The 15,492-nt window shown below is 34.6% G+C and overlaps 1 protein-coding gene across 1 annotated transcript in view; it reads right to left on the bottom strand.

Moving 5' to 3' along the window:
- The window catches only part of SLC49A4 (solute carrier family 49 member 4), an 89,924-nt gene that overhangs the window by 32,612 nt on the left and 41,820 nt on the right, over nt 1-15,492 (bottom strand). Inside the window, exon 5 of the mRNA XM_082839862.1 lies at nt 9,434-9,542. Coding sequence (XP_082695988.1) covers nt 9,434-9,542 — 109 coding nt within the window. The remainder of the gene's footprint in view (nt 1-9,433; nt 9,543-15,492) is intronic.

The raw sequence follows: 15,492 nt of genomic DNA, 5'->3' as shown, positions 1-15,492 counted from the left end.
TCAATACCTGACATTCCGTGTGTCCCTAACAATATCGGTGCATTTTGTCTCCTCTTTCCCCTTCCCCCAGCCATCACACTTGCTTACTATCTTATTTCTTACTTCTGGACTCCTGTAATAGCAATATTTTTGCCCACTATTGCCAGAATAATTATCCCAGTCATTCCACTCCCCTGGTCAGAAACAGTTACTGGCTTTCCTTGTAGTTATAGGGCAAAGTCCAAACTTGACCTGGCACTTGAGAGCTGCCCAAACTAAATTCTACCTTTTATTATTTTTCTACTCATATTTTCCATTACAGCTGTGATAGAGCTTGTCAGCTGTCCACCAAGATATGTTATATCTTATTCTACCAGGGTACTTAGTTAGATTACATGTCCTAGCCCCTACTCAGCTACATGTGACCACATGACTAAGTTCTCATTAATGGAAGGGGAAAAAGTGAGGTGTGTCACCTCTAGGCTAGAACCTGGAAGACAGCTATATACCCCCTCCATGCTTTCTTTCCCTTTCTGCCAGCTGGAATCTGGATGGTAATCCCGCTGCACCCATGCATATAATGACAAGGTCCTAGGAGACAGAAGACCTGCAAAGTGGAAGCAACCTAGGTCTTAAATCAGTGTGAGGAAAAGAGTAGTCGCAACTGTGAACAACTGTCCTAGATTATTATGCAAACTGTCCTAGATTGGTATATGAATGAGAAACGAATTTCTTCTTAAGTCTCAGAATTTGGGGATTCTTAGTCTACTCTAAGTAATACAATAACTTTATACAAATCTTCTTGCTCTACCAGTGTCTGGTTGCAGAAGCAAAGATAAATGCTCTCTGGAGAAAGATAACACCAGAAACTTAAATTATCTCTACATTTTTTTTCATACTACTGGCATGAAGGGCAAGAGAATTCTCTGTTCTTCAGAATGCCCCTCTCCTTGCATTTAGCATCCATTAATACTATGGATTAAGGTCCGTTAATACTATGAGCCCCCACAAACATTCTCATCTATCCCCTAGGTCAGTGGGGTCCTGCATTAGGTGAAAAACCACTGTGTATCTGACTGTACTAGCCCTGGTCCTTTCAGGCCATTTTGTGCTTTTTTCCTTCCCCTGTTCATGACATTTGCTTTAGTTAATAACACTCTACCCAACAATTAATTAAATTTTTTCTTTGCTTGAATTTAATTAATTAATTGGGGGGAGCAGCACCTTCATTTGTCCACCAACCCAGAAGCTTTGCTTTTAATTTTTAATTCCATTTTATTTAATACCTGGTATGATTCACGGTCTCTGTATCTCTCAGAGTTTGTACAAAGAGACATACTTGGAAGGGCTTCTCAGGGTTTATAACATGAATCATAAGATGTGTAAAATCAGCATCATCTAAATGGGTGCTACACTTTCCTTCTTGAAACTGAGCATGCTTGGAATACCTGCCATCCAGAAAAATAGGTTAGGAAACTAAAGGAAGGCTTTCTTCTTATAGTAAAGGTACACTAGGTAATTTGGATTAATATTCTGGTTGAAAACGCAGAAAATCTGGGGTGGAAAATCTATCTGAAGGCGGCAGAGAACCAAGAAGGTAATCCAGAATTCTGGAACCATGATATAGGATGAGAAGGAAGCCCAGAGGAGCAAGCCTGATAAGGGGGGACACTTTTCCTCAGGGGTATGTCTGCTGATTTCAGAAAAGGTAGCTAAGGGGCTAAAAAGTTACTGACAGCCTCATGGATCTAGGAAGAAAAAAATACGAGTTCGAGGCCTGCTCTAAGGTGGTTGGCCTTGTAGAAAACCCCAGACTTTAGCTGGGAACTCTGAGAGTTATACCTAAGAGCAGTGTGAATTAGAAATGGAACTGTGGAAGGAAGAGAGGGAGGGAGGGAGGGAGGGAGGAAGCAAGGAAGGAAGGAAGGAAGGAAGGAAGGGAGGGAGGGAGGAAGGAAGGGAGGAAGGAAGGAAGAAATGGAACTGTATTCTGAGGGACTAAAACCCAGCTTTAAATGATCTCAATTCTTGAAACTAGATTAAGTATCCCTAGACTCCAAAGAAAAAACGTAAGTTCTTTCTGGAGGAAAAGAACATCATTTGAAGCTTAAATTATCTCTACAACTTTTAATATACTATGTTGAGCACTCAGTCAAAAATAACTGAACACATAAGGAAATAAGAAAACATGAATGAATATCACAAATATAAAGAGACACACAGGGATCCAGATAAAGGGGTTAGGAGATACAGACTTTAAATAACTATTTTTAATAGTTCAAAAAAATAAAATACAAGATCAAGCATTTCCACAGAAATTTGGAAACTATGAAAAAGCATCAAATAAAAATTTTATAACTTAAGAATACAATAATTGAAATTAATAACTCACAGATGAGTTTAACAGCATATTAGATATGCTGAAAACTGAAATAGTGAGTTGGAAGAGAGGCTAGGTAAAATATTCCGTTTGAAGTAGAGAAAGGCAGAAGGATAGAAAATTCAGAACAGAGAGTAAGAGACATAGGACAGACAGTGTGAAAATATAACATATACGGTTAGAGTTACTGAAGGAGAGAGAAATAGAGAAAATGGAGCATGAGCTTCAAAGGGATATTGGCTAAGAATTTTCTGAAACTGATTAGAGACATCAAGCCACAGATTCAAGAACTCCTACAAACCTCAAGCAGAATAAATTTATTTTTTTTCCATTTTGAATTACTTTTTATTTTTCAAACTGAAGTATAGCTGATTTACAGTATTTTATGAGTTTCAGGTATACAGCATAATAGTTCAGTATTTTTACAGATTATATTCCACTAAAAGTTATCACAAAATAATGGCTCTAATTCCCTGTGCTATAAAATATATCCTTGTTGCTTATCTATTTTATACATAGTAGTTTGCATTTCTTAGTCCCATACCCCTAATTTGGCCTCTCTCCACTTCCCTCTTCCTTTTGGTAACCACTAGTTTGTTTTCTATATCTGTGAGTCTGTTTCTGTTTTGTATATACATTCATTTGTATTATTTTTTAGATTCCACATATAAGTGGTATCATAGAGTATTTGTCTTTGTCTGACTTATTTCACTAAGCATAATATTCTCTAGGTCTATCCATGTTGCTGCAAATGGCAGAATTTCATTTTCTTTTATGGCTGAGTAATATCCCATTGTGTATATATATATATATATATCTATATCTATCTATCTATCTCACATCTTCTTTATCCATTCAGCATAAAATTTTAAAAACTTGCCACCTAGTTAAGCTGCTGAAACCAAAGACAAAGAGACAAAGAGAAAATCTTAAATGCAGCAAGCTTTTAAATTTGAGAGCTGACTTCTCGGTTGAAACAATGGAGGCCAGAAGAAGATGGTATTTTCAAATAAACAAAAGAAAATAAATGCTAACCAAGAATTCTATATGCAATACAAAATGATCTTCAAAAACAAAGGTCAAATGAAGACATTTTCAGACCAAAGTAAAAAAACAAACCCCAAACAAGAGAATTTGTTGTAAGCCGACCTACACAAAATACACATACACACGCACACGCACACGCACACACATACAGGCACCACACACACACTGACTCTCTCTCTCTCTCAAGGATGCTCTTTAGACAGAAGAAAAATGATCACAGATGGAAGACTGAAGATTAAGGAAAGAATGAAGAGCAACAAAATGGAAATATGAGAGTGAATCTAAATGAATATTGACTATAAAATAACAATAAAAATGTGTCTTGGGCAGTTTAAAATATATGACAATAATAGCACAAAGTATGGTAGAGGCTTAAATGGAGTGAAAGGGTTCTAAGGACCTTGGACAGTCCTGGAAGAGGTAAAAGTTCTAATTTATAATAGATGTTAATAAGTGAAGTGTACATTCTGTACTTTCTAGGGTAACCACTAAACAGTAAAAGAGACTATAACTACCAAGCTAATAAAGGGGGAAAAAGGGTAGTAAAAAATCCTTAATCCAGAAGAAGGTAAGAAAGAAGAGAAAAAGGAGAGACTGGACTGGAAAAAAATAAAAACCAATAGTAAGGTGGTAGATCTAGACTCAAATTTATCAATAATTACATTAACTGCAAATGTACTAAATATTCCAATTAAAACACAAAGATTATCAGACTGAATTAAAGAAAAAATGATATGCTACTTATAAGAGGTGTACCTAAAGAAAGTTTGAAAGTAAAAAAATGCAAAAAGATATACCATGCCAACACAAATGAAGAGAAAGCTGGTGCAACTAATAGGCTTTAAGGCAAAAAAGCATTACCAGAAAAAAAAGAAAAACTTCCTACGGATGAAAGGTTCCATTCATTAGTCGATACTACAATTCTAGATTTATGTGCACCTAATTACACAGTCTTAAAATATATAAAGAAAATATTGACAGAAATAAAAGGGAGAAATAGACAAATTTAAAATAATTGTGTAGGATCTTAACACACCTCTCTCAGTAACTGATAGAACAAGCTGACAAAAATGAGTAAGGGATAGAAGATACGAAACACACAATTAACAGAATTGATCTAGTTGACATATATAAAACACTACACTCAAGAATTATAGAAAATAGTTCACCAAAAATTGGGTCAACAAATTTGAAAATACTGAAATCATAGTATATCCTTATGACCACATTTATGCAATTTAGCTAGGACTTAAGAAAAAAAGAACTAGAGGATCTTCCACAGTTTGTAGATTAAGAAATGTCCTTCTAAATAACTCTGGAAACTAGAAAATATCTTAAATTCAATAATAATGAAAATCCAGAATGTACGGAATGCAGCTAAATCTGTGTTTAAAAGGACATAAATAGCCTTAAAGTGCACGTATTAGGGAAGAAAAGCTAAAAATCAAGGATGTAAGCATTCATATTAAAAAGTTAGAAAAATAAAAGCAAAGTGACATCACTCAAGAAAACAGACTAGAAAAAAAGTAAGATAAAATCAAAAATTGATGAAATAAAAAATAAGCTTTCATTAAAGAGCTACTGTTGAAATTATTCAAGGGAAAATATGAGAAAGAAGATACAGAAAATCAATATCTGGAATGATACAATGACTTACCTTGGAGACCTAATAATATCATACAATGAAGAACTTAATACCATAAATTTGAAAACTGAGATGGAGTGGACAAATTCTAGAAAGGTATAATTTCTTAAACTGACACAATAATAAGTAGAAAATCTGAATAATTTTATAACTATTAAAGAAACTGAATTCATATCACAAAGAAAACTAGATGGCTTCATCAGCAACTTCTACCAAATATTTAGGGAAAAACAAAAGCCCCAAACCACTAAACTTACACAAACTCTTCCAATAATAGAAAAAGAGGAAACACTTCAGAAGTTGCTTTATGAGACTAGCAAAACCTTGACACTAAAATTGAAATGGCAGTAAAGATGCTCAACATCACTAATTATCAGAGAAATGCAAATCAAAACTACAATGAGGTACCACCTCACACCGGTCAGAATGGCCATTATCAAAAAATCTAGAAACAATAAATGCTGGAGAGGGTGTGGAGAAAAGGGAACACTCCTGCACTGTTTGCAGGAATGTAAACTGATACAGCCACTATGGAGAACAGTATGGAGGTTCCTTAAAAAACTGAAAGTAGAACTACCATATGACCCAGCAATCCACTACTGAGCATATATCCAGAGAAAACCATAATTCAAAAAGAGTCATGTACCACAATATTCATTGCAGCACTATTGACAACAGCCAGGACATGGAAGCAACCTAAATGTCCACTGACAGATGAATGAATAAAGAAGATGTGGCACATATATACAATGGAAAATTACTCAGCCATAAAAAGAAACAAAATTGAGTTATTTGTAGTGAGATGGATGGACCTATAGTCTGTCATACAGAGTGAAGTAAGTCAGAAAGAGAAAAACAAATACTGTATGCTAACACATATATATGGAAATCTAAAAAAAAAAAAGGTACTGATGAACCTAGTGGCAGGGCAGGAATAAAGATGCAGACATACAGAATGGACTTGAGGACACGGGGAGGGGGATGCAGAGGGGGAGAGGGAAGCTGGGGCGAAGTGAGAGTAGCATCGACATATATACACTACCGGATGTAAAACAGATAGCTAGTGGGAAGCAGCAGCATAGCACAGGGAGATCAGCCCAGTGCTTTGCAATGACTTAGAGAGGTGGGATAGGGAGGGTGGGAGGGAGGCTCAGGAGGGAGGGGATATGGGGATATATGTATGTATATGGCTGATTCACTTTGTTGTACAACAGAAACTAACGATAGTATTGTGAATCAATTATACTTCAATAAAGATTTTAAAAAATTGAAATGGCAGGACAAGATAAAAAAATGATAGACTAATCTCATTCATGAACCTAACTGCAAAAAATCCTAAACAAAATGTAAGCAAACTGAATTCAGTGATATATAAAAAGCATAATAAACCACCGACAAAATGCATTTAGTACAGGAATGCAAGGTAGTTTAACATTTTATAATCAACAAATGTAATTCACCAAATTAGCAGTTTAAAAGAGAAAAACATATGATCATCTCAATGTTGAATTTTATTAAATGTATTTTTCTCCATCTATTTGTCATTAGTAACAACCGATATGAGATGTATGCAGAGAGGCCAAAGTATCTATGGATAAATAAGTAAGTGAGTTTAATAAGGTTGCTGGATATAAGACAAGCTGTAGTTCAATCACTTTCAAAAACCAAGTATACTTCCTACACGCCAACCAACAGAAAATAAGATTTTTAAAGTTACCAATTACAATAGCTTCAGAAAGCATCAAATACCTGGGAATAAATCTAACAAATAAATAGAGGGTGTTTTTGCAGAAAAGAGATTTAGAGAGACGTTAGGACCTAAGTAGATGAAGAGAGATATAATAGTAATGACTTGGAAGACGAACTATTACCAAAAAAGTTAATTCTTGAACTGATCTATAGGTTCATAAAATTCTAATCTACATCCCAATAAGGGGAGTATTTATTCTGCTAAACACCAAAACTTATTCTAACACTAGAATACTTAGGACAATTTGGTGTTGGCACAGAGATAGACAAATAGACTAGATGAGAAAAAGAATTTAGAAACATCCATGCACATAAGGGCACTTCATTATGACAAAGATGACACTAGAGAGCAATGGGGAAAGAACAATCTTTTCAAAAATTGATATGAGGTTAATGGAGAACTATGTGGGAAAAAAGAAACTTAACCCTTACAACAAGCACAAAATTCAATTCTAGGTTTAAATGTGACAGGAATAACAATAAAGTTTCTAGAACAGCACTGTTCAATAGAACTTCCTGTGATGATGGAAATGTTCTATGTCAACACTGTCCGATATGGTACCCATAAGTGGCAAGTGGCTACTGAGCACCTGAAAAGTGGCCAGTACCAATGAGGAAATGACTTTTTAATTTTAATTTCCTTTCAACTAATTTAAACTTCAAATTAAATAGCCACATGTGACTAGTGGCTACTGTACTGGATAACAGAGTTCTGCAAGATAACAGAGGGGAATATATTTATGAACTTGGAGCAAGAAAAGATTTCTCTCACTCTCTCTTTTGCATTATAGGCTCTGACTGCTAAATCCAATATCTAGACTATCTCTAAATTGGTTTCTATTGACTACTTTTTTCTTTTAAAAATATGAACCATATTTTCCTGTTTCTTTGTATGTCTAATTTTTTAAAAACTGTATACTATATGCTGTGGGTGATACAATATCGAGATTCTGGATAATTTTATCTTTCTATAAAATAGTTCATTTTTGTGTAGTAGGCCATTCAATTACCTTGAACTTGTGTAAGCTTGATTTTGTGCTTTATTAGGGAGGAATATTAGAAACCAAGTTGTTTCCCAAGCTCCTTTCACCTGGCAGGACTCAATCTCCAAATTATCCCCTCTGCAAATTTTTGTCAGGGCTTGGTTTTAGGCTTTGTTCATGGTGGGTCTAAGTAGAATAGGCCTTACTCTACCTAGGGTATGGTCCTTGATTCTAAAGTTTGTCCTTTCTGGTGTCTCAGCAGAAGCCTAAGATATTAACAAGGTGTTAATGAGGTCATACCACTCTGGCTGGGCCAGAACTCCAAGGGTCCTGCACTGCCTGCCCTCTACTATATTTGTTCTGCTTTCCACCCCACAACAGTCTCTCTAATAAGTCTCTGGTAGCTTTGCCCTTTACATGTGCAGTCCATTCCGCAGCCAGGACTTGCTGGGGAGCGCCCTTTCACACAGCTCTCTTCTTTATAAATCAGTAAGAAAAAGGTAGCCCAGTAGTGGGCAAGAAACTTGAACAGGTATGTCACAAAAAAGGATGTCACTTAAAAAGATGTCATGGAAGTCACCACAATGGCACACAACTGCACAGTCATCAGCACGTCTAAATTTAAAAAGATTAACATTGCCAAGTGCTGGTAACGATGTGCAACAAGGAGAAATTTCATGTACTGCTGGTCGGACTATAAACTAATACAACTACTTTGGGGAAATCTGGCATCATCTATCAAAGCAGGCATACCCTATAACTAGCAATTCCATTCCTAGATAAATATTCAACAGAAATGTATAGAGAGGTGCATCAAGAAACATATAAGAGAATATCCATACAGCACTGTTTATGACAGCCCAAATGCAGACATTCCAAATGTTCATCAAAAGCAGATTGGACAAATTGTTGTTTATTCATACAATGGAATATCACATCAGTGTGCTGGATTTCTTCCATCTGACCTTCCAAGTCTTTCTACCCCTTTCTACCGTGCTATTTGGAAGCAGGGAGAAGGAATGGATGTCATAAGCATTTAGATAAAATGGTTTTTTTTGTTCTGTTTTGTTTTGTTTTGCAGTACGCGGGTCTCTCACTGCTGTGGCCTCTCCTGTTGCGGAGCACAGGCTCCGGACGCGCAGGCTCAGCGGCCATGGCTCACGGGCCCAGCCGCTCCGCGGCATGTGGGATCTTCCTGGACCGGGGCACGAACCTGCGTCCCCTGCATCGGCTGGCAGACTCTCAAGCACTGCGCCACCAGGGAAGCCCTAAAATGGTTATTTTTAAGGAAATGAGATACTGAGGCTAAAGAGAAAGTGAGGGATTAGACGTAGGCATAGCCATATATTTAATGACGAGATCTTCATCTTTATAAACCAAGAATCAAGGATTCTAAGATTTTCCTTCTTTATTTTTCTGTTTATTAGCATAAGTAATCATACCCAAATAAATGTGAAATTCATGGTGGTTAACAAAATCCAAGAAGAAAATCAATATTATTTATAACTATTTCATAAGGATCTTCCTTTTGCAGCAGTCAGGATAACGTTTTACCTAGGTCTTGAAGCTAAAAGTAAGAACAAGTAGACAATATTTATAATTTTAGTGAACTAAAAATACCTACAAGATATAAAGAAATAAAATGCTTACTTGGCTGACATGCACTGGTGTTAAAATTAAGTCCAGAACTCCAGACCAGCCAGCAAATACACCAAGTGGTATGGCATATGCTAAAGCAATCATCAAAAATCTCAAATTGCTGTAAAAGAGGAGTAAAAGAAAACATTATTACAAATTCAAAATCTAGAGTTTAAACTCTTACTCATAGAAAAAAGTAAGTCATTTTGAAATTGGAACACCAGAATCAGAAATAGAAAATATTTGTCAGTTTGTTAATAAATTCCTTAAATTTTTTATATTTATAAGAATAATTTTTGTTCATATAGTTTAAAAATTTCAATGTTTATTATACAGATGAATTACTAACATTATTTCCTAGAATGAGTAGGCAGATTCAGTTTTTTTTTTTAAAAGCTCCTATTTGAAAGGATAAATTACTGTTTCTTCTGATGAACAAGGTGGAGGGAAAAAAAGATTAAAGGTGAATGGTTAAACAAACTGTGTACATCCATACCATGGAATACTACTGAGCAGTAAAAAGGAATAACTACCAGTACACAAAACAACTTGGATGACTCTCCCGAGAATTATTGTGGGTGAAAAAAGCTAACTCCAAAATCTTCTTTACTGTATGACTCAATTTATATAACGCTCTTGAAGTGACATTATAGTAACGGGAAAGAGATTAGTGGTTGCCAGGGGTTAAAGGAGTAGAGTGGGAGGGAAGTAGGTGTGGCTATAAAAGGGCAACAGGAGGGAGCCATGTGACGGAAATGTTCCATATCTTTACTATATCCATGTCAATTTTCTGGTTGTGATATTGCACTGTAGTTTTCTAAGATGGTATCATTAGAGGAAACTGGGTAAAGGGTCCATGTTATTTCTCCATCTTATTCTTTACAACTGCATATGAATCTATAATTATCTCAAAATAAAGTTTAATTTAAAAATGTAATAAAAATTAGATACCGTTAACAATTTTTTAAAAAATGTGAACTATAAAGTATCTAGGCATAAACGAGGAAGACCCAAGACCTCTATGGGTGGGAGAGGGTGAAGCACATAAGGGCACAGAAGATGATTTAAATAAATGGAGACAGTCTATGCTGTCAATTCACCCCAAACTAATTCATGATTCAACTCAATCACAATTAAAATTCCAGTTGAATTTTTTTTAGAAACTTATCAAATTTGCTCCAAAGTTCATATGGGAAAATAAAAGTCCTCAGAACACTAACTCATCCTTTAAAAATACGAAAAAGGAAGCCCTTGTCCTGACAGCTATTAAGACAAACTGCACATCCAGAGTAATAAAATTAGTATGGTATTGGCTCAAGAACAAAGAGAGCAATGAAGGAAAAAAGAGGGCTAAGACACAGAAACTCAATCTACAATAAAGGCGGCACTACAAAAATCAAAGGGCTAAGGATTGTTTAGTGAATGGCACTAGTTCACTTTATGGAGGGAAAAATGAAAACCCTGTATCATTAGTTAACACCATACACTGAGGTGGATTCTAGGTGGGATGAAAACGTAAATGTGAAAGAAAAAACCAGAAAGTTGATAAATAAGGAATTCATCGACAAAATTAGTAGACAGATAGCAAATAGAAATTTGACTTCTAAAAATCAACAGCGAACTTATATCTAGAATATGTAAATCATTAAGAAAAAGAAACTACCACTGAGACATTGGCAGAAGAGGAATTTACAGTGGATGGAAACCTAAATGGCAAACAACCACATGAGTCTCAAATTTATCAATAACCAGAAAATGCAAATTAAACAAAAGATATATTTCTTTATACCCATTAGACTAGTGAAAATTAGAAAGATGGATAATGCCAAGTTTGGTAAGCATATAGGGAAATGGGCACTGTGGTTGGAAGTATAGACAAGTGCAGGCACTTTTTTTAGAGCAATTTGGCAATACTTGGCAAATTAAGCTTAAAATAGCTTATGACCCAGCAATCTTGTGGGGTTTGTTTTCCAAAGAATTCTTAGGTCTATGGTGATGTGCAGGATATCACTGCAGTGTTATCTGTGGTGACAATGAGTTGGAGGCAATCTGAGTACACAATGGAAGTGGGTATACAAAACGCAATGGTTTCATACCATGGAGTACAAAGAACTAGGTGTACACATAGCACAGGGACACATCTTGAAAACAGAGCACTAATATCACAAAATGAGAGCTATCCAGATATCATGTGCCTCCTGATGGAAGAAAGTAGCATCACCCATGAAGTGGTCTTGTAAAATCAAAACCAAAACCTGAATCAGAACATAGCTCTAGCTAACAATTTATAGGAAATACAAAGGGCAGAGGAACCTGGCAAAGTACTACAAAGAGGCAATTAACAAAATCCAGATCTTGGAGACAAGAGAGCTGGTTCCTCAACAAATAAATTACAAGGGAAAGAGAGAGAGGGAAAGGAAACCTACAAATTATAAGGCATTTGAGCCAACTGCAATGCATGGACCTAATCTAGATCCTGATTCAAACAAATTGCTAAAAAAACCCCAAAACTTATGACATTTATGAGACACTTGGAAATTGAAACACTGATTTGACAGTAGCAAACTACTGCTAAGACATTTTTAGTGTGACAGTGGTACCATATTTATGTTAAAAAGAGTCCCTATCTTTTTAACATATACAAATTGAAATGTTTATGGGTGAAATGATTTGTCATTTGGGATTTGCTTCATAATACAGGAAGGGGAGAAGTGGGTACAGTACAAATGAAACAATATCGGTCATAAATTGGTAACTGTTGATATTGGGTTATGGGGTTACAGATGTTATACTACTCTACCTTTGTATTTCCAAAATGAAAAGTAATTTTAAAAACCACGTAGTGTTTAGTGAAAAAACGTCAAAACCGAATGAAATACATGATGTGCCATCATTTAGATAAATTAAACAGAGAGGCACATACAAAACAACACACATGTCGCAGAGCACAAAGAGATACACGTCAAATGCGTTTGAGAGGTATCCTAGGGAGGGAGAAGGGAATGGGAGTGAGAAATATAAATAAAAGAATGAATGAATAAACGTGTTCATGTATCCTGTTCATGTATCCTGAAGTAAGGAACACGTTCAACTCAACTCTCCACTCTTGAAGTCTAAAAGGCAAAGACAACCACCACCATCATCAAACATTAAACTGATACATAAAGGGAGAAAAATGTTTACATTAGGTTACACAGGTTAAACGCACGTTAAGTGATGGGAATCATATGGACAGTAAATAAATAATTGTGGTGGAACCTTTGGAGCATAACCACTGATTTTTTTTTCTGCCCAGACAATGGAATTAGCATCTAGAGAAGCAGTTATTCTGATTAATCCAGGAAGTAATGATATCAGGAGTTCTTTGAAGGACCAGGGAAAATTACACAGGTAGGTTAGGGGAATGGAGCGTGGCAGGCCCAAAGAAGACCCCTGGAAAGCCCAAAGTAGAAGCAGGCAATCCTGCACAGTAAACGAACGAATGTGGGAAGAGACAAAGGAATGTTAGGCATTAGTGTAAAGGGTTTTTAATAGAGAAGAAAGATCTTATACTCTATAGTTTGAACAGAGAATAAAGATCTTGACTCTAGGGTAATTAGAAGCAAACACACGGTATACTGTGGTCAAAGGGATCATTTTAAGTTGTTTTTTCCTTGTCAGAACAATCTTTTACATAACTCCTTACCTTAAAACCCTACAGTTACTCCTCATTTCCCACAGAATAGTCCAAAATGATTAGTATGGCATGATCTGACCCTAACCTACCTCTCTAGCCTTACCTATTGCTCTCTAACCTCTAGCTCTGCATGGAGAAAAATTTAGTTAAATAGCATCTTAAAAAAAAAAAGTATCATTTTAACTCTCATCTTACAAATATGTTCTACTGATCACAATTCAATAGAACTAATATGATTTTCTTGCCTATTATGTGGAAGCAATTTACTAGCTGCTACAGAGATGTTGTTTTCAAAAACTTTTTACTGTACTCCAGAATGAGAAATATTCTATCTACCAATATTCAGTACATAAATACTGAAACAAAAGTATCACAAAAATATGTATCATTACTATGGGAGATGCAATAATATTTTCCATTCTTTTTTATTCCATTCTACTTTTTGATTGGCTATGAATCAAAGTTTGAAAAACAATGTTACATAGCTATGCTGTCTAACATGGTAGCCATTAGTCAAATGTGGCTAGTGAGCACTTGAAATGTGACTAGTGCAAGTAAAGAACTAATTTTTAATTTTACTTCATTTTAATTAATTAAAATCCAATTTAAAAACAGAAACAGTGAAAAGTATTTTTCCATTAAACACCAACTTTATTGTTTTGGCAGAAGTACATTTCACTTTAACTGCTGCATTGTATAAGATATTACTGTAGTGTGCACGTGGTAGCATATGTTGTTTCTAGTATTATAACCCGTCACTGATCTTCTTGGTGTCAATGAACTAACTCAGTTCTAATTATTTGTTACACACTGATATAACGTTGTAATTTGCTTATGAATATTTTATGCAGGAAGAAAACTATGAGATGAAGTATGATGCAAATTTCACAATAAATGGTAGATGCAACTTATTGCAGCAGAGTAAAATTGATGTCTGTTATGGAAAAAAATTTTTAGGACAATTAAGTGGATAATATTAAGGGACATGTTCAACAATTACACAATAAATTTTATAAGAAGTTTCTTCTTAAAATCAAAAAAGAATCAAGAAGATTAGTTGTCTGAAATCTAAATTAAATGTTCAACAAACATTTTTAAACAATTTTTAACAGATCTGAGCTTATACTTTTGGTCAGCTATAAAATGGTTTGGATTCCTGCACAAGAAGAAAAAGATTTTTAGATGGAGAGATGGTAAAATAAATTGTTCTTTTAGCTATGGAAGTTTTGTTTAAAATTATGAAGAGAAAAAAATGTATTTTATGGAAGTGAAAGATCTTCAATTAAGCCCCAAACAATTGCCTGTAGAATATAAGACCTTTCAAATAATATCAAAGATGTATTGATTCAAAATTTGAAAAACTGCAGGTAGTTATTTTTAACTTTAGATAAACAGTGTAATATGGGAGACACTGCTCAATGAAAACTGTTTTAATTGTAAATTTAATGAAATCTAAATGCAGACCATTTAGATTTCTAATGCAAATTTAGCATCTAAATTGAGATGTGCTGTAAGTATAAAATACACACTGGATTTAAAAGATTTTCTATGAATAAAAAAATGTAAAGTATCTCATTAATAATTCTGAATAGTGATTACATGTTGAAATAATACTTGAGATATATTGAGTTAAATAAAATATGCTATTAAAATTAATTTTACCTGTTTCTTTCTACTTTTTTTAAATAAGGCTACTAGAAGATTTAAAATTACACATGTGGCTCCCATTATATTCCTATCAGACATTATTAATATATAGGATACAAAGACAGTTCTTGACCACAAGGAACTTACCATCTGGTGGGAGAGGAAGACTAGAAAAGAAAGAACTAACTAGCGAGAGTTGTTGATGAATCAATAAAAACTCATCACAACTAACTGGAGAAAAAAATCCAAAACATAAGATCTAGTGGCCCAATTACAAATCATAATCATCAGAAATGGTCTATATATCCAAAGAATCAAATTCAGTACTGGGCCTTCAAGTATTTGAAGCCTTCAAGTGTAGAATTTAATCGAATTTAAGTTGTACCAATAAAATAAAGTAAAATTAGAAATTAAGTTTCTCAAAATATGATCCCACTGGAGGTTCAAGATGATTTTAGGTGATATGTAAATAAACATTATTTATTTTATTCACTTTGTATTAAATAGCACTTGTTTATTTTAATGTGTATCAAGAAATACATAATGAATAAAAATAATTTGCATATTAGGGAAAATATAATAAACACATAAAACACATGATTTCACAGATACTATTATATGATGTTTCCTTATAAAAGAAACTTATTTAAACAAAAGGTTTGATTTTTTAAATATGGGTGGTATATAGAGAAGGCAAAAACTATAGAGGTTTTTGCTTTGGGCAATTTTAATTTATTTTATTTTTTTT

Source organism: Leucopleurus acutus (assembly GCF_964270905.1).
Source record: "Leucopleurus acutus genome assembly, chromosome: 5".
Taxonomy (NCBI): Eukaryota; Metazoa; Chordata; class Mammalia; order Artiodactyla; family Delphinidae; genus Leucopleurus; species Leucopleurus acutus.
Note: the sequence above shows the minus strand (reverse complement) of the source record. Positions and strands in the feature narration are given on the sequence as shown.